Source organism: Cebus imitator, unplaced genomic scaffold, assembly GCF_001604975.1.
Source record: "Cebus imitator isolate Cc_AM_T3 unplaced genomic scaffold, Cebus_imitator-1.0 Scaffold355, whole genome shotgun sequence".
In the NCBI taxonomy this organism is placed as follows: Eukaryota; Metazoa; Chordata; class Mammalia; order Primates; family Cebidae; genus Cebus; species Cebus imitator.
The window spans coordinates 1360585-1380096 of NW_016107670.1; the positions used below are offsets into that span (position 1 = coordinate 1360585).

Genomic DNA, 19512 nt, shown 5'->3' on the forward strand with positions numbered 1-19512 from the left:
GGCCTAGAAATACGTTTTTATTGTCAGAAAAGCTGTTATAATGGATGTCCTGATTGGTTTCACTTGTGATTTTGCAACTATTTTAGTCCACTATTGTTCATATTGAAATTCTTAAATATCAAAAATGCTTTTCCAGTTCTCTCATGGATAGATCCATTATCAAAATCTCTGCACTGTCATTTTCTATTTATTTATTCTTCAGACAGTGGTCAAGCTTGCTTCTGGCTGGTTTGAAGAGAGTATTAGAACGGAATTGCGTTTTTGAGTATACAAAGATATTCACACTCTTTTCGAAGTTCCAGACGCAAACTGACTATTATTCTATTATTCACCTTCAGGTCAATACTTGGCACAAATACTCTTTTCCTAAACCTAGGAGGCTGATGAGGGACGGGTATGTCATGTGGAGGGAGGTGTGGAGCAGGTATAATGTAAAATTAGTAGGTTCACTCTGCACAAAGGTACTCACACACAATTTTTCCATTATTTTATGAGGCATGAGGATCTAATGCTTGAGTTTAATCATTTTCTACAGAAACAGTGAAAATGGCATGGGGATTTTTTATTCAGTTTCATTGGCTTGTGACTGGAGACATTGAATTACTGCTTTTGGAGACGCTGAGTAGTGGAGGTTATTTATGCAGATGTTAACATCAACATTTATAGATAAAATCCATTGTGTTATGATTTGGCTGAATGATCAGTATCCTTCATTTATACACTTATTTTTCTGAAATACACATGATGGTTTCTGTGCTAATATTTTTAAGCGATGAAAGCACATACTATCTTTATCATAGCAGTATATAGAGAAATAGCAGAGAACACAGAGTGAGAGAGAAAATGAATTTGGACACTGCTGCAGCACCACTTCATTGGGTACCCTCAGGCCAGGTTTATCACCTTTTTCCCCTTACTTTCTCAGTTGATCTGAAGTGAATAATTTACCTGACATGTGCATGTCACTGAAGTAATAGGGAGAGTTAAATAAAAGAAGCTTTCATTTTCTTTGATCTTCCTGGAAGAAAAGCATTTTATAAGGCTAAGGTATTACAATGATTTTTACTGACAGATGATGGGATCAAGTCTGGGTAAGGGACTTAGTGAGCCGAGGTGATAAGTGATTTATGAGCCTATAGGATGAGCATTAATATTCAGATATTATGCCAGGACTTGTTTTTCTAGGCTATGGCTCTTGAGTTATTTGTTCAAAATGTCTTTGTGATATTTATTTTTAAATTTTAAAGTTTATTTATAGATTCATGCACCAATAATAAGAATATACATACAAACAATGTGCACGTATATAAATACAAATATATGTGGTATTAGGCAAGTCTCAATTTTGAATTATGTGCAAAATTACATTTTAGAATCGATTAAGTTATGCAGCAATGAAACAATCTCAAAATCTTCGCAGCTCTTAAAAAGAGCATGTTCAATGTGGGGTGGAAGAAGAGCTTTGCTCTTAGAAGTTATCTTCACTTTGGAGACATAGACAGATGGAATAGGATCTATCTGAAACATCGCTATCACAATAGCAGAGAGAAGAGAAGGAAAAACCACACGGGGCTTTTAAACTTTCTACCCAGCAGTAAGACACCTACTTTCTATTCATACTTTATTGGCCGAAACAAGTGATATCGCCACCTGATTTTTAGAAAGACTCAAAGTGTATTACATCAACAAGTATCGGTATTGTTGGATATAATCTAGTGCTTTGCAATTCTAACCCATTAGCTGGGACTATCACTTGCTTATTTGCTCACTTTTTTGGAGTTCCCTGTCTCTTGCTGTCCTGTAACAAAAATTCACTGTATTGAAGAACCCAAATTGTGACAAGATTCCACTTTTCTAAGAAATGAGTTAACTTTGGGTTGGCAAAAGTTCAATTATAGTGAAAAATAATTTCTTCATCTAAATTTAAAATGTCTCTGTAATGTACCAAATTTACATTGGATTGGCTAAACAGCTATTCTACATATCCAGGAAGTACAAAATGCTAAACCTAGTGAGAAATGTTGAGGGCTTCACTATAGATAGGACAGTTGAAAAGACAGGGCTCCCTTTACATTTTTAAAATAAGTGCCCATCTATCTTCTTTTTGATTTTGAGATAATACATTCCTATTTGTATTGATTTATAATGCTAATGAATTTTCTCACCCAAGAAGAGTGAAACTTATTTTATTGAAATAATCAACTAAGCCATCAAGTAAAAGTGACCTTACCTAAGTGGTTCCCACCTAAAATCAGTATTTTAAAATACTTATCAAAACTCCAATGCACAAAGCAGAGAATCCCAGGACAAGCTGAAGTAAGAAAGTAAACAGATAAACTAAATTTAAATAAATGTGTCAATTGTTTTTCTCAAAAACCTATAAGCTAGTTATAAATTTTCAACAAAACACTGTTATCAGGCATAAATACATCTTTGCAATCGGCTTTAAAACACCATACCACCTACAAAGAGAAAATGATCAACATCAGAAAAAAAATTATTTTAATTTTTTCTTTCATTAAGCAAAACTTTTTATTTTCACTTGTGCAGTCCTGGTCCATTGCAGCCCTCACCTCCTGTCATTAAGCAAAAATTCATTATTCATGATAAAAGTAATGAATTCAAATGCACAGTTTATTGGAATAGGAGTGACTTTAAGGGTTATTTTGAACAAGTTATATTTATAGATATATTAGTCAATGATACGAGTGTTAGGAACAGTTAATTTTAGAATTAGAAGAAAGAAGTAAAAGAATTATAAATATTGTTTATTCTGTTGTAGTTTAAATTCACTAATGATAGTAGGTAGAGTTAGTTAACAGCATCCTATCTATGAAAGAATTATGATATGCAATTCCTACAATAATATGGAAAATGGCAAAATGTGTTTAGAAGATGGAAATAGAAAAATGCAGTTTATGAAAAGGATTTGTGTGGTTGAAAGTGGTAGTCAAGGTGCAGTGTGATTTTGTTATAGGGTAGACTCAAAATTAAGCAGAGTTCTGTTTTCTTTCTAGGATGGGCTCCTTCTTTGCTCCCAGTCTCCCAGGCATCAATATCCTTCGACTCCACACATCCATGTACTTCCAGTGCTGGGCCGTGATGTGCTGCAATGTTCCTGAGGCCAGGGTCTTCAAAGCTTCCAGATCGAATAACTTCTACCTGGGCATGCTACTGCTCATCCTCTTCCTGTCCACCATGCCTGTGTTGTACATGATCGTGTCCCTCCCGCCATCTTTTGATTGTGGTCCCTTCAGGTCTCTTGTTTTTGAAATTTGACCTGGTCATGGTGTTCTTTCAGGAGTAGAGGTGGGAATGGCCATTCATTTTATAAGCTATTTTTATTCCCCAAACAATGGCATTTTTGGTTGGTAGAAATGAGACCCTTTGGGTATTCAGGTTCATTAGGTGACATGGAGATTCTTAGGCAAGTTCTATCTATTTCCGCATTTGGGAATCATAAAAGAGAAAATACTTTATCATTTTCCAGGCTCTGCCTGGGTAAACTATGTATGATGAATCTGAGCTATTTCCATGTTAGGAGATAGCTAAGAGCAAGGTCTGATGACACTGGTCTGGATGTGAGTTTGCCTGACTCAGGGCCATCACATCCAGACAATCAGCTATCGCTACTTCTCATGTGTATCATTAGAGAGAGAACGAGAGAGAGAGAGAGAAGGAAAGAGACAGAGAATACCCCACACTTTACCTAGAGGAATCATTATTAAATACTAATGAGCATAAAGAGGGCCACCTGGGCCAGGCGCGGTGGCTCACGCCTGTAATCCCAGTACTTTGGGAGGCCGAGGTGGGTGGATCACGAGGTCAAGAGATTGAGACCATCCTGGTCAACATGGTGAAACCCCGTCTCTACTAAAAATACAAAAAATTAGCTGGGCATGGTGGCGCACGCCTGTAATCCCAGCTACTCAGGAGGCTGAGGCAGGAGAATTGCCTGAACCTAGGAGGCGGAGGCTGCGGTGAGCCAAGATCGCGCCATTGCACTCCAGCCTGGGTAACAAGAGCAAAACTCCATCTCAAAAAAAAAAAAAAAGAGGGCCACCCAATTTGTTATCCAAAATGCCACATGCTAGTGAAAAAAAATTAAGGCTGTTCCACATATATATTCTCTCCTAATTATCACTCAAATGAGGAATCAAGAGTCACAAAGGGTCCTTGATCCAATGTAGAGATGTACATTTCCACAGTTCTCTATGGCAGCATTCTCTTCCCTCTATGACACATATCAGAAAGCTAAGTCCATGGGATCTAGAGGATGAGGTTTCTTTCCCTAAAGGGTCTTAGAAATGATTCTACCACAAGTTCTCCCAAGAATCTCTGCATGTTGAGTCACTTGCCAGCATGCTCTTGAGCTATTTCTCCTTTTCAGTGAAGAAAACAAGACTGTAAAAAGCCATGTGGGCCGGGCGCGGTGGCTCATGCCTGTAGGGCCAAGGCAGGCGGATCACTAAGTCAAGAGGTTGAGACCATCTTGACAAACATGGTGAAACCCCTTCTCTACTAAAAATGTAAAATTAGCTGGGTGTGGTGGCGTGCACCTGTAATCCTAGCTACTCGGGAGGCTGAGGCAGGAGAATCACTTGAACCCAGGAGGCGGAAGTTGGAGTGAGCCAAGATCGTGCCACTGTACTCCACCAGCCTGGTAACAGAGTGAATCTATTTCAAAAAAACACAGCCATGTGAATTATATGCATGATGCTGTAATGCCTACATATAATTCTGCCTTTATGTTGTCAGACCCGTTATTTGATTAAAGTCAAAATGTTCATTGCTAACAGACTAAGTATATGAGAGACATTTTCACTCTAACAGTAGTTTGAGTTATTGCTTTGCCAGAAAACAGAGAAAATATTAAGCCAGCTGATTGAGCTAAACCAACTAAAGCTCTGTCTGCTCAGAAAACTGATGCTGACAAGCTCTGTTAATTCCTCTGTGTGTGTGTGTGTGTGTGTGTGTGTGTGTGTGTGTGTTTCCAAGTGGGCTGAAATAAATAATGCAGACAGTGACATCTGGAGACTAAATATGAAATTACAGTCTTGATGGAGACATCATCTCAATAAATCCCTGACCAATCTCAGAGTACAAATTTCAAGAAATATGCCATTCAAAGGCTTTAGTTAATTGCAAATTTTTCACACAACTTATTATCCAAGATAAGTTGAGGTCTGCATTAAGCTATTAATTGGAAGTTGATCCTTCTCAGTAAAACATAGCAAAGGACCTTAGCTGTCTGTTAGGGCAACCACACAATGTAAACATGAATCTGGGTGGTGGTTACACAGATGCATTCAGATTTACAATACCATTGAGTTAGACATGAACGATAGTTGCCCAATTTCAGCTTGTTAAGCCCTAACTCTTCTGGCTTTCCTTATGTCACACACTGATTTACTCTGATTTTTACTGAAAAAAAAAAAATAGTTTGTGTTAAGCCATAGTATCTGACTTTGACCAAGAGTTTTCTAATTGGCAAACTTAGGAAAAATTACTGCACATAAATCATTATTTTGAAATCAGGGAAATTTATTTTTTTATTTTTTTAATTAGTTATTTATTTTTTAATTTCCATTGGTTATTGGGGAACTGGTAGTGTTGGTTACTTGAGTCAGTTCTGTAGGGTTATTTATGAGAAATCAGGGAAATTTAAATATTTTCAGTGGAGTACTCGGAAGGGATATCGCTATGCTATTTAGATTTTTTTTTTTTTTCCTATCGGTTTCCTCATTTTGGAGCCAAAGGATATTGACATTGTTTGTTAGTCTGGACTTAAAAGTTTGAAAGGATTGTTTTGCTCTAGAAATGAAGTGAGAATGCTTGTATTAGTAGGTACCTCATGGTTTGTCATCTTTATTAACCCTGAGTTTTAGGTGATTTGCTTAACCTTCCTGGTGAAGGTTGTCTGACTCTATCTGGCTCCTGGGCAAGCAGCAATTTAGAAAGAATGAATCTGAACTAGGTTACTGGAGGTATCACAGTGATGGCTAGTTGCTCTCCAGTGCAGGAAAGTTTTCAGGTAAGATGGCTATAGTACATTTATCCATTCAATGAAGCAATTTGATGAGATATTCTAGCTTGTCTGGTTTTAATAAGACCTGGCTAGAGAGGGTAAATTTTCCAAGAAATTATTCTAACAGGGTGGCCAGTGGATTTATCTTAAACAGTTGACAATTTAAAAACTATTTATTTGATGTGCAGATGAAGACAATTCTAATTGTTCTATCTCATTTCCTGACACTGATGTTTCCTTTCATCTATGTCAATATTTCTGAACAATTTGTGGTTCTCTAGGTTTTTATACATGTCTGTGTTTACATTATGGCAATTTTATTTTTCATGTATATTCATCTTACTGCAAAGATAATATGTGCTTATGCTAGAAAACCTAAAAATTATAGAAACATTTTTACATGAAAAGAAACACTGCCTATAATCTCGGAAACCTGAAATAATGTTTTAGCATTTTATGCTCTGGTTTGCCTTTTAAGCATAATTTTTCATAACTGAGATTGTATGGATACAGGATGTTCCTCAGCTCCTTTGCTGGACTCACAGAGGGGCACCCTGTCTACTCGGCCTGCTGTGGTTAACCCCTTATGGGAGGAAGTATGTGAGCAGGCGAGTGCAGGATCTGGCTAGACATGGCCTGCACTGACACAAGAGCAAGCTCCGTGTGGGGCCCATGGCCAGGCTAGTTGTGTCACCTTGAGGGGAACGCAGTGGTGCCCAAGTGAGGATGCCCATGACTCTGAAGTCCCAGAGGGGGTGTTACAGTGCTTCCTCAGCTCCACCATCCTCAGCCCAATGGATGGCAGTGTGTTAGCAGCTCAGCTGGCCCCTTGCCTCATTACATGGGGCAGCTGCCCTCTGCCGGGGAGGGCAAAGGGCCAGTGTGACAGCTTTTCCTGAGTACCCACATTTGGTGGGCCCCGAGCTCTTGTCTGGCATCCAAGAAGAATGAGGTCATACAGATTATTGAAGGATGGTGAAGGTGGAGAATTTTTTTGAGTGATGAAATTGGCTATCAGCAGAGAGGGGAGTTGGAGAGGGGCCAGGAGGGGCAGGTCATCTTCCCCGAAGTCAGGTTGTCTCTTCCCCAAAGTCAGGCTGTCTCTCCCCTCTACCAACTGAGTCTGTAGTCTTTACAGGCACAGGATGGAGAATGTGTGCTGATTGGTTTGTGAGTATGCAAAAAAGGTTGAAATGAAGATATCACTCAAAAGTAGACAACAGCACATTACATATACCTACCCTATCCTAATTGGTTTTCCCCTGTATAGGGGATCAATCAAAGGAAAGTGCCCCAAACAGGAAGACAAGTTCTCAAACTGGTCTGAGGAGTTAACTTGTAGCTTGGCTTTCAGGCTTTAAACTGTCTTTGGCTTGGAGGTGGTGTTTCACCAGGTACCTGCCCCTATCTGCGTAGGCATTTGGCTTCTTCCTGTTCCTATCAGTATACTAGGTGCAGGTTTTTAGTTTTAAAAGTTAGCATTATATTGTGACACTGCTATTATATTACTCTTTTGCAATCATGCTTTATGCATCTATTTTTCTTAATAGTTTTGTTGACTTGTAGAGATTGGGGATAGCGCATTTTCATCTCATAGGTCTAGGACACAGTAAAGTGCTGATCAATAGTTTGAATTAATGAATGAATAATGTCTGCATATTGTGCACTAAGCACTAGAGGAAACAAAGGGTTAAGTCCGTGCATTAAGCATTGATTCTGGTCCTGTGAAGCTTATCACCCAGCTGGGAAGACAGGCCTCCTCATAAGCAGTTCTAATCTAGAGTGGCACTATGCTTACAGCAGGACTGTGGGTAGGCACAGACAACTGGAAAAGAATTCTGAGTATATTGTGTAGTAACACACTTTGGCTAACCTGGCAGGAGAAGGCATTGCCAAGGATTTGTAGATGCTTCTATAGTTTGTATGTAATTAAGGTATCTGGACTCCTTTGTTTGGTAACAGGCCTGACATGAAAAAGATATACAAGAATCCCCAGGGACTCAGCAGTTTTGCTTTGGGTCACAGTGGATGCTGAGAAGGCCTTTGTGGGTAGAGATAATTTCATAAAATTTGAATCCCCCCACTCGAACCACATCCATCAGCTATAACCTGAGGTACAGGAGAAGGGAGGATAGAGGGTCTTATCTTTTTTGGTTCTTTTAATTTATCTGCTTATCCTGTATTCCATCTGGCTAAGGTTGTGTTGGGGGGTTTGAACAATTAGAATGGAATGGTGAAAAATAAAACTTACTGGAATAGGGTGTTATAATCTTATATTGCTTGTAAGCTTCATTCCTTCTTATGTATCATAGATCTTGAAAATTAGGATGTAGAGCTTTAATTTGTGAAGCAAAACTTTTACCTCTGTAGTCCAATGACTACTGACAAAATACTTGGAGTCACTCTGTCTGTTCGAAGATAGTATTGGTTAGATATGGAGAAAAAAAATAATCTGGGACTGACTTGTGTGTCTAACAATGACACACATTGGTAGTTGAAAATGCTTAAAGATTAAAATACAAAAGCAAAACTAACCATTATATTACATATTGCACCCACATTTATTCTGAAGATGCATACAATTTGGCGAAACCCAATCCAAATCTCTTCTGAAAATTCATCTTTTCATAGTAAAATAAATATGCATATACAGAAAAAATAATGGTATAATGAATATTATGGTACAATTCTAGCTATTCTATTGTAAGTCAAGACATCCTGTTCTCATCTTTCTAGTTTATAGATACTGGCTGATACTGGCCTTCATGGCCTTTAGCAGTAGAGCTAAGCTGGTGTTCATTCGGGCCTGTCCAGGAGAAGAAACTGAGAGGGAAAGAATCCTTTATTCGGTGTGGTTACCTTACCTATTAACATATCTGCTGAAGGAGGTCTGGTGGAAAATGAGATGGAAGCTATTGCGTGGAAAGATATTGGATTATATGTGGATTTTATTCCACTGGGCTATTCCTTGCTCTCATTTCCAAGGCTAATTAAAAATTGAGTGCACTGTTTACTTAGCTCAAAGAGTGTGTTCTCCTGCAAGAACAGCTGACTGAGAGGCAGACTTACGAGCTATTTACAAAACATATTTCAAGAAAAATCTTAGAAATACAGTTTTTAAAAAATCTCCTCCTACGTATGTGGTTACTTTCATAACTGCTTTGAGTATATGTTTATATTGGGATCATATTTCTCATATCTTACCCGTCTATTGACCACATGAGGTCAGTGTGTCAGCAGTTGTAACTAAACATCAGATTCCTAACCTGAAAGAGGACCTAAGCAGTAATGGGGAAAGAGTTACAGTTTTCTTCCTGTAACCATGGTTTTTCCATATGTTCTTAATAAACTTGTCTCCCCTTTTTTAATTCCCCCAGTGGCAAAAATAGAATGTTTGAAGTCATTGGAGAGACCCTGGAGCATGATTTCCCAAGCTGGATGGCGAAGATCTTGAGACAGCTTTCCAACCCTGGGCTGGTCATTGCTGTCATTTTGGTGATGGCGTACGTGCTTTCCCTCCTCATAGAAAGGAGGCTTTGTGATGTTCTTCCTGGATGCTTTTACTTTTCAGCTTTTTAAGCGCTTTCACTCTCCCTAAGGGTTGTGCTGTAACTTACCCAAATTCAACACTGATTACATGGTGGTGAGAGGCTAAAATTCATGAGCCATATTCTGATCCTATTGGATGTAATTCACAGCCATCTGCATCTGTCTTTGCTTCCCCAGGATTATAAGATTTGTTCCCAAGTAACCAAAATAATTATCTGTAAACAGCTAAAGCAAGGGAAATATAAATGCTAAATGCTTAATCTAATCAGGACATTGAGCTTTCCCTCAACAACCTGGCCTCCACCTCTTGTTCCATAGAGCAGATGGCTATGAATATACAGAAATAATGAGCCTGTAAGTTAATATTCCCCTTGGGGGCCCTAAAGTCTATATTTTAGGGTCAAGGGCTTAAAGGATCTTAAAAATTGCCCTGTGCTTGTTATTAGAGGGCTACCAATAACTGTGTGTTCACCATAATAGAATCAAGGACCAGAGGGTTTTGGGAAGTTTCTGTAGTCTGTCCCTTGAAACTCAGAAGTGATTTCAAAAGGGGAGCTTGGCAGATGACTTTTGTTTTCATATAACGTTCATTGGCTTCTGACTCTTGGCCACCACAGATAAACTTAGACTCTGAGTAAAAGTATTGACTTGCTGTGGAATAGCCAAACGCAGTGTCTGGCTCTTCCTTTCAAGTCCCCGAGTGCCTCCTACATAGAACACCTGGAACTGCCGTGACTCTCAGTCATTGGGTAAATATTAAACAACACCAAGGACACTTTAGGAACAAAGTTGATGCAAAGGATTGGGTTCATTTAAATAAAGGTAAGGCGAGGAAATCTCAGGGAGAGAACTCACAGTGGTTTGCAGTAAATGAGCAGGGATTTTGACCCAGTTACTGTCATGATCACAAGCCACATAAAGTAGTGAGGGCAGGTTTATCTTCGTCAATTTTATTACCTAAGAATTTGACTTACAGAAAGAAAGTGATTTTCCCTAGGCGAGGGCGGGGTGGGGAGAAAGAAAGAGAGAGATAGAGAGTAAAATGGTCATAGTGTGAGCTAAAGCAGATCCTTTGACAGTAAATCCAGTGCTCACGTCTTTTTACCAGGATTCTTTCTGTGAGGGAGAGCTAATAACCTGAAGGGATAATTAAACAGTAAATCAGATTACCATTATATATTATATAACCTTGATAATGGGGTGCTGTTAAGAACGTGATAGTAAATCTCTGGCACAGATGGATTAGAAAATGACCACTGAATGCAGCATGTTTCACCAGATGGCCTTTGAAACGATTTTCTTTCTCTATATTTCCATGATACAGTGGCTTCTGAGAGCATATTAATCAGTATCCTGTAGCCTTTAAGAGTCAAGGCCCTGTAGTGCTATAAATGAGATGTTGTTTAAAACACACACACACACACATACACGCACACACATGCACGCACACACACACACACAATCACAATGTAAATGTCAGATTTTGTTACTATATTCTTAATTTATTCAGAGATATCTTTGTTTTTAAGTAAAGGAGTGGCATTGTTCAAATGCCTTAATCCAAAGATTTTGTAATTGGTCCTAAGAGTGTTTAAAAGGAACACTGCCTTGTTTCAGGCACTGTTTTTACACTGACTTGTTTAATTCCCATAACAGCCTTGAGAAGTTGGCTTCATTAATCATACTATCAATAACACATTGAAGTTAGGTCCCAATCAAGTGACTAAGACCTGAATTTAAATTCAGGTCTTCTTCTTCACACTTATTTCCTACACTCACTTGCAGCACCAAACAGGGATCAGAATCAGTGGGAATTCCAGATGGGCTGAAAGCCATTTGATAGAGATGGTATAGACCCAGCCTCAGCACACTTTTTCTAATTAAAGGATCAGATAGCAGACATTTTAGGCCAAGAGGCAAAATTGAGGGTCTAATTAAGTTGTTATTAATATAAGCATCTAAAGACAGAAAAACAATTCTTAGTTCATGGGCCATACAAAACAGTCTGGTGGTCCTTTTCAGCCTGCAGGACCTAGTTTGCTTTGATCTGGACAGCCTGGTGAAAAGCTGGGAGCATGCAAGTGTCAAATAGATGTCCTGAAAGGTTGATTGTAGCTCTGAGGTTCTGATTTAAAACTCAAATTTTAGTTTATTGCTTATTTTATTTTTTCAAATTCTGAAATCTCATCTTCTACTTTATGGGGCCCATACAATTGGTTTAGCTTTTTATTACCTTTATTTAGAGAGTTGTGCTAGTATTTTGAATTTCCCCTAGTGGATTATATTAAATTAACCTGGATGTTTTTTGGGTATCTAAGCAGACTTCAGGTTAGCTCTCTGCAGGCAATTTCATTCCTTTAGAGACTAGGAAAAGATTTGTGAGGAATATTTATTTAATGTGCATTATAAGGCAGAAAAACATGGTGGATAGAGAATTCCAGAACTTAAAATGACTTGTGAAATCTTTTGAGTTCATCCTCCAAATCCAGGAACTTTTCTAAGAAAATCCTTATAATACACCACACACACACATTTATTGAGCACCTGTTTCATGCCAGATATTGTCCTGCATGCTTTTATGTATGTAATCTTAGCTAAATTCCTATCACTCATGTAAGAGATAAACAAACTCAGCCAAACCATGTCAATCATGATGTTGCTGGAACCAGATGGCTCATAAAGAATATTGTCTTGCATTTTGGGGAGTAGAGGAAATATGTTCAATATCCAGTTATTTGCAGCAAAGAGTAAGTTACCTTTTCTACTGCATTTTTTCTTTGTTTGTTTGTTCATTTTGCGTTAAGTGAAGGTAAGCATATTTATTTTTACAGAATTGTCTGGCTAGAATTTGCCCTTTCTAGAATGTAAATGTTATTTAAAATCCAAGAATATTCCTTTATACAACATTTTCTTTTTGAGGGAGAAGTAAATGCAAACAATGCATTCTACGGAAAAAATTCCATGTTCGTTATCTATGCCTATGAGGATTATATTCTTAGCTGCAAAGGCCAAAGGACAAAATTTAAGGCAGAAAGTCGTTTTCCTTTTTGTTCGACATATTCCCTAAACTGCAGTAGGTTTTCAATTCTCTGGGATGCCATTGCCAACCATTTAAAATGCTACTTTCAATTATAATTTAAACAGATGTTAATACATTTCTAGGAAGAAGCTAATATGAGGCAGTGTGAAATAGCAGACAGAGCAGGCTGTGGATCAGGAGCCTTGGACCCCAGCTTTCCAGCTTCACCCCAGCTTCATCCCTCTGTCATCTGAGTGTGTCTCTTTACCTCTGGACCTCAGCTTTTATCTATAAGACAAGAGATTTACAGTACAAAATAACTTAATGTTCATTCCCATGCTGATATTTCATAACTAAATTAATGGAAATTTAAGATGTATTCTGGGGAACTGAAAAATACCCTAAATCATATCCTTTTTTCTTTTTAATTTAGTTTGACTATCTATTATCTCAATGCTACTGCCAAGGGCCAGAAGGCAGCGAATCTGGATCTAAAAAAGAAGATGAAAATGGTAAGATACAATTTATTTCATAGAAATATTATCTTTATTAATGTAAGTAGTAGAAAGCACTGGGAAATCTAATTTTTTTCTCTCATTTTTTATTGTGTAGCAAGCTTTGGAGAACAAAATGCGAAACAAGAAAATGGCAGCTGCACGAGCAGGTTGGAGATAGGTTTATGTTTCCTTTTCTTTTTTTTTTTTTGCTTTTTCTCCATTGGATGGCAAGTGGCATTATTGCCGTCAGCAAGTCATGCAACAGTCCTTACCCTCCACCTTTTTAGCCCTTCTCAGGCATCACATCCAGGGGATTTGTTTATTTTCTAATTGGACGAAAAAAAAGAGAAATGAAAATGTTGGCATGTAAACTTGGCAGTAATGATTTTTGAAAGTGATCTTGAAAATGCACAGAAAATGAAGTCCCCCATATAGTCATATACAAACAGCAGATACAAATGCAGATGCTCTCCTGCCCATGTTGACTATTTTCATACATGGAAGGATATGCTGAGAAGATCCCAAGAGGGTTCACTGATTGCCAGAAGCCCTTTCTAATTTATTAAACTTTCTTTCTTCTTTCTTTTTTTTTAAACCTCTTTAATTTTAAAAATCTTAGAATAAAGCTAACTTCTAGGTGCCAAAATTAATACTATGCTTTGAGTTCCCCATGGAAAGGTGATACCTATGAACTTTAATGAAAATCTTTTCCAACCTTTACCTCACTCCTAAAACTCTTTATATTAGTAGGACTGTTTCCTCACTGTAAGTAAGAAAACCCTCAAATTAGTTTAATTAAGAAAGAGTAATTTTTTTGGTCACACAAATGCAGGGAAATGGTATGTATGGCTTCAGGCCACTTTTTTTTTTTTTTTTTTTTTTTTTGAGTTATAATCTGGCTCTGTGGCCCAGGCTAGAGGGCAGTGATATGATCTCAGCTCACTGCAGCTTCAACTTCCCAGGCTGAAGTGATCCTTCTCAGCCTCCTGAGTAGTGGGGACCACAGGTGCACGCCACCATGCCCAGCTAATTTTTAATCTTTTTGTACAGATGAGGTCTTGCTATGTTGCCTAGGATGCTCTTGAACTCCTGGGCTTAAGTGATCTTCTCCTTTTTGCCTCCCAGAGTGTTGGGATTACAGGCATGAACCACCGTGCCCAGACTTCAGGGTAGTTTTTATTCTTAGAAGAGGGTCAGGTCTGAGCCCACCTCTCTGGGAATCTCTGAAGTTAACCTCCTTTCACACTGGCCGACCTTTATGGCAGCAGGAATGGATGCAGCAACTTCCAATGCCATGTCCTCAGACTGGAAAACTTCTTTCCTAGAAATTCCTCAATCTCTCCTTCTTTCCGATTGGCCCCAAATGGGTCAGGTGTCCATTCCTATGCCAGTCAATGTAACTTACCATACTTGTCTGAGTCAGGACCCACCCTTGGACCTGGGATTGGTCAGTTTTCCTGACACATGAAATGCACTGGGGAGGGGCACACCTACCTAAGAGAAGAGGACAAAGATGCTGGGTGGCCCCAAACAACATGTTCAAGACTTGCTTTTGTTGCCTTCTTCATACTTAGCCTTTTTTCTTTTTCCTCTCTCTTTTCTATCTAGCATGCAGAAATGTAAGGCTAAATGCTGGGTGCTGAATTAAATGATTACAGTGCTGTACAGTTATCAGACTTTTTAAATAAAATTTTTAATTTTTCAAATCAAAGCTGCATGTGTGCACAATTTAGAGTTTTTTTATTTAGAGTTTCACAATTCTATAAAGTTTATCATGAAAAACACCATCTTCTTCCGCCTCCTACATTAATTCTGCTCTCTTCCCCTCCCATACACTCAACTACCCCAAGACACTTTCAGTTTTTAAATTGATTTTTAGATATTTATCTCCAAATTGCCTAATTTTGTTGTAATTTCTTGACTTTGAAGTGTTATCTATTAAAATTATTATATCCTTTGTAGGTAATAATGGAGATAATAACTACAATAGAGATAATAAATTTTAATAGGTAATTCTTAAAACGTTTTTAGACTTTTGCCCCAGTCTCTTTATGCATTCTACTATGTAGTTATATTATTATTTTGGTTAGGCCAGTATACATTATTATGGACACACAATGTCTTCACAGCTGGGCTAAGTAGTAAACGATGATACTTGTGCATAGTTTTAAATTTTCTCAGGATTCATAATTTCTATTTTTAAACGTTTTCTTTTTTATATATATTTTTTTCAGTGATTCATTTAATTTCCAAATCTCTGTTATTGATTGAATTATAATCTCAATATATTCAGACATACTGCGTTATCTATCCATTTCATTTCCTTGGAGAAATCTTTCCCAGAATCTTCCGAACTTCTCCAATTTCAGCTGGTGTATGGGCTACAGCTGTCATCCTTTCATTTTTCTTCACTGTCATTCAGCAGGATCTCTGTCACTCTATCCTGTTTTGGATGTCGTGTTTTCCATTTTCTCCAACTTCCCCTGTTTTGGTTTGCTCACATTTTGTGGGTAAGAAACGGCGCGTGAGAGGCAAATTTTCTGAGACCATGTCTGAAATTGTCCTTCTCTTACTCCCCCTTTTGACTGGTAGTTTGAGTGTCGAAAATACTCATCTAATTATATTAGAAATAATATCCCTTCGGAATAATATTTTTTCAGAGGTTTCCCATTGCCTTCTGTATTCCACTATTGCTATTGAGAAGTTTAAAGCCATTGTGATTCTAGTCTTTTTTGAGCAACTTGTGTTTTTGATTGTTTGGTTTTCCAATCTGGAACGCAATAGGGTCTCTTTATCTGCATGTTCTGAATTTCATGATGATGTGTCTTGCATGGATCTGTTTTTATTCCTTGTGTACTCATCAGTGGGTTCTTCTGCTATTTGGTTGCAGGGAATTTTTATGAATTCTTTCCATTCATTTTCTGTTGTTTTTTTTCTTTGCATGTAGAATTCCTATTATTTATTTTTCATCCTTACATTCCCCGTCTCTTTGCTTTACCTATGAATATTTCCTTATCTTTAAATTTTAACATTTCTCTTTGCCTCTTCACTTTTGCTATTATAATTTTAGTTTCTGCAAGCTGTTTTCTTCTTTAATTCTTTTTTAAACAGCATGCTATCCTTGTTCAATGGCTGCAATGACTTGTTCTGTCTTTATGAAAATATTAATAACTGTTTTTGACATTTTCTTGCCTTTGATAGTCTGTTTTCTCTAAGCTGTTTTGTCCTTTCTTTCCCCCTTGCTTGGTGATACCCTGCTTTGTGACTCTCAGCTCATATTTCAGGGTAGGAGGCAAAGGTGGGTTTGGAAGCTCTAGGCAAGTGGGTGGGGCTCGTGGGCAGATCCTCATTGGAGGACTCTGCCTGGGCTGCTGCTGCCCCCCTTGTCAGTATTTTTAGGCTTTTCCTTTTAGGCTGATCAGATTCTTAAGAAAAATTACTTCTGAAATCCTGCCCAGGGAGTAAAGGATTGCCCAGCAAACCTGTAGCACCTGCGTGGGAAAATCAACACGGGCAGGACTCAGCATTCAGCCTACAAATGCTCACTTGGCCCCTGTTTTTACTGCGGCACTCCTTGTAGTCTTCTAGCCCAGACGCATCTCTGTTTTACTCTTTTTAGAAAAAAAAATTATTCTGGCCTTCTGCCAGATTAAAGGCTGCAGTTGGGGCAGGGGAGCAATTATTCATTTGTACCAAGTGAAGCCCATCTCAAATCTCAGACTTTTAACTGCTGCTGCTTTTGTTGTTGTTGTTTTTTCTTTTTTCTTTTTTTTTTTAGACGGAGTTTCGCTGTTGTTACCCAGACTGGAGTGCAATGGCATGATCTCAGCTCACTGCAGCCTCCACCTCCCAGATTCAAGCAATTCTCCTACCTCAGCCTCACTAGTAGCTGGGATTACAGGCATGCACCACAACGCCTGGCTAATTACTTTGAATTTTTAGTAGAGACAGGGTTTCACCATATTGGCCAAGGTGGTCTCGAACTCCTGACCTTGTGATCTGCCCTCCTTGGCCTCCCAAAGTGCTGGGATTACAGGTATGAGCCATCGCTCCCGGCTGCTGCTTCGTTTTTTAATAACCCCACCCCTTTGCCCCACCAAGCTTGACTGCTTCTTAAATGGACAGCTAAAACATCCTCTTTGTATTGGTTCCTGACTTCCAGAGGTACCTGTTGCTGTGCATTACTGAGAATTTTGGAGATTTTGTGTGTAGATTATGTTGCTTACTGTCTTTTTCCTCCCCTGGCTTAGCTTTTCAGTTTCTTAGAATTGATAAGTCATGTATCACTAATCTGTCTGCTTTCCAGCTTCTAAAATTTTATCATCGTCTCTTTTCCTATTCTCCCCTTCCTTGTAGGTTTATGCAACAACCTCCTCCATCCTCCCCAACACCCCCAAAATTTCTTGACTGTCATGTTTGTGAAAGGGTGAAAGTTCAATTCAGTGTATTTACCTCTGCAGTTTAGGGAAATCTTTGTATTTCCTACAACAGGAGAGCAATGGTTTTATCTCCATCTTCACTCTGTTCATCCCACAGTGCTTACCTGGGGTATTGTTTTTAAATGGAGTCTGGGATGGAGTCTACCTTAGTGGTAGACAATTGATTAGAATTGTCTAGTCTTTGCAGAAGATGAAGTGTTCGAAGCACACACATCACACATACCAGCAGCGCTTTTGTATAATTTAATATTATCAAATTAGTGGTTAAGAATGGAAAATTCTGACTTATAAGATCTAAATTCTAATTAAGGCTTATTGTTATGTTTATTGTTTTAAATGATAGTATAATGCTATAGGCTGCTATTCATCTGATATGTTTCCATAATGTGTATGGCTACCCAGTAAATACCTACTGAATATCTACTGAAAAATGAGGAACTCTTTTATTGAAAAAATATGAAAGGAATACATTTATCTATTTATCACATAAGAAATAATATATAAATGTTACCAAAAAAAAGTAGTACTTTCATTTTCCCTTGTTTAGAATTTGTGAAGACTTTGCAAACTAAGAAACATGAAAATATTTTGAACATAAAAATGCTAAATATTGTGGGACAATACAGATTTTTTTATTTTTGGCCACCTCATTCAGAACCATTAAGCACACTGAAAGCTACATTTTTATTTGCCTCTTCTTCATCCTCTTCATCTTCCTCTCTCTCTCACTGTTTTTTTGTTTGTTTGTTTCTTTTTTTTTTTTTAACAGCTGCAGCTGCTGGTGGCCAGTCATAAGTATCCTGAGAACCCAGAAAAGGTTCACTTTGCCTTGCTGTTTCAAATCTGTGAAGGCCCAGAGAACAAGTACTGTGGAACTTCTGTTTTCCTGTTCTACCCCTGATGGATTTTCGAGGTCATTCCGGGCAATCAAGGCATCATGAATCCTACCTGAGCAAAAAGAATCTTCACCTTATTCCAAATTCAGAAGCTGTTTCTGTGCAGCAACTCTCTCCCCTGCTCCATTTCGTGACTTTTTTTTTTTTTTTTAACCAATTGATTTTAGAAGTGGGTGTGATCCAGCAATACAATTTACTGGTTTCGTTGGTGGATTAATTAAAAAGAAATTACTTATATGAACTTTCATTTTATACATTTCTTTTGCCTTAGTTTTCTTAAACTGAGAGCAAAAATATTTCATCCTTTTTCCTCTAAGTTCAGAAATATCTGCGAAAAAAGTACTCGTAATCATTCATTAACTCACTTTTTGAAACCAATACCTTATTTTCTCTTTTTTTCTACCCGCTTCCCCACCCCTACCCCCCGCAAATATATACCTAAAACCTTTGTATTTGGTGCTGGGTTCAGTATGAAGAGAAATAGGCTTTTTATAAATAAAATCCTATGTGAATTGGGGCTTGGGTAGCACTGAGTTGAAGACCTCTTACCTTGAGACGGTACATGAGTCTTATACAGCCTAACTTTTTATGAGTTGAAGTTAAAAAACAAAAAGGAAAGACGTCATAAATGACTGCTGTTACCTCAGTCTGCTCATGCTCATTTGTCTTCCAGTGATTATGTTGGCGGTGAATCCATACAAAATACATCAAACTTGATAGGATTCTTGCCTCCTTGGAGGGAAGAAATCAGCTGCGGGGCAGAAGTAGATTTAAGGCAGAGGGAGAGACTGAGGCAAGTTTTAGAGCAGGAGCGGTTTATTAAAAAGTTTTGGGGCAGGAACAAAAGGAAATAAAGTACACTTGGAAGAAAGCCAAGTGGGCAGCTTGAGAGTTCCAACTGCCCTGTTCAGCTTTTGACCTGGGGTTTTATACATTGGCATGGTTCTGGGGTTTGCATTTCTCCTCCCCTGCTATTTTGGGGAGATGGGCTCTCTGTGTGCTCAGTGGCCTGCCACCACTTGGGAGGAGCTATGCGCACAATGTGTTACTGAAGTTGTGTGCATGTTCACTTGTGGCATTTTCC

At 38.3% G+C, this 19512-nt stretch overlaps 1 protein-coding gene across 1 annotated transcript in view; it reads left to right on the top strand.

Moving 5' to 3' along the window:
* TMC1 (transmembrane channel like 1) overlaps nucleotides 1-19020 on the top strand; it is a 137975-nt gene extending 118955 nt beyond the window's left edge. The window contains exons 16-20 of the mRNA XM_037730607.1: nucleotides 3018-3257; nucleotides 9406-9531; nucleotides 13030-13108; nucleotides 13209-13260; nucleotides 18302-19020. Of these exons, the coding sequence (XP_037586535.1) occupies nucleotides 3018-3257; nucleotides 9406-9531; nucleotides 13030-13108; nucleotides 13209-13260; nucleotides 18302-18327 (523 nt within the window). The 3' untranslated portion in view covers nucleotides 18328-19020. The remainder of the gene's footprint in view (nucleotides 1-3017; nucleotides 3258-9405; nucleotides 9532-13029; nucleotides 13109-13208; nucleotides 13261-18301) is intronic.
* The last annotated feature ends 492 nt before the right edge of the window (nucleotides 19021-19512 follow it).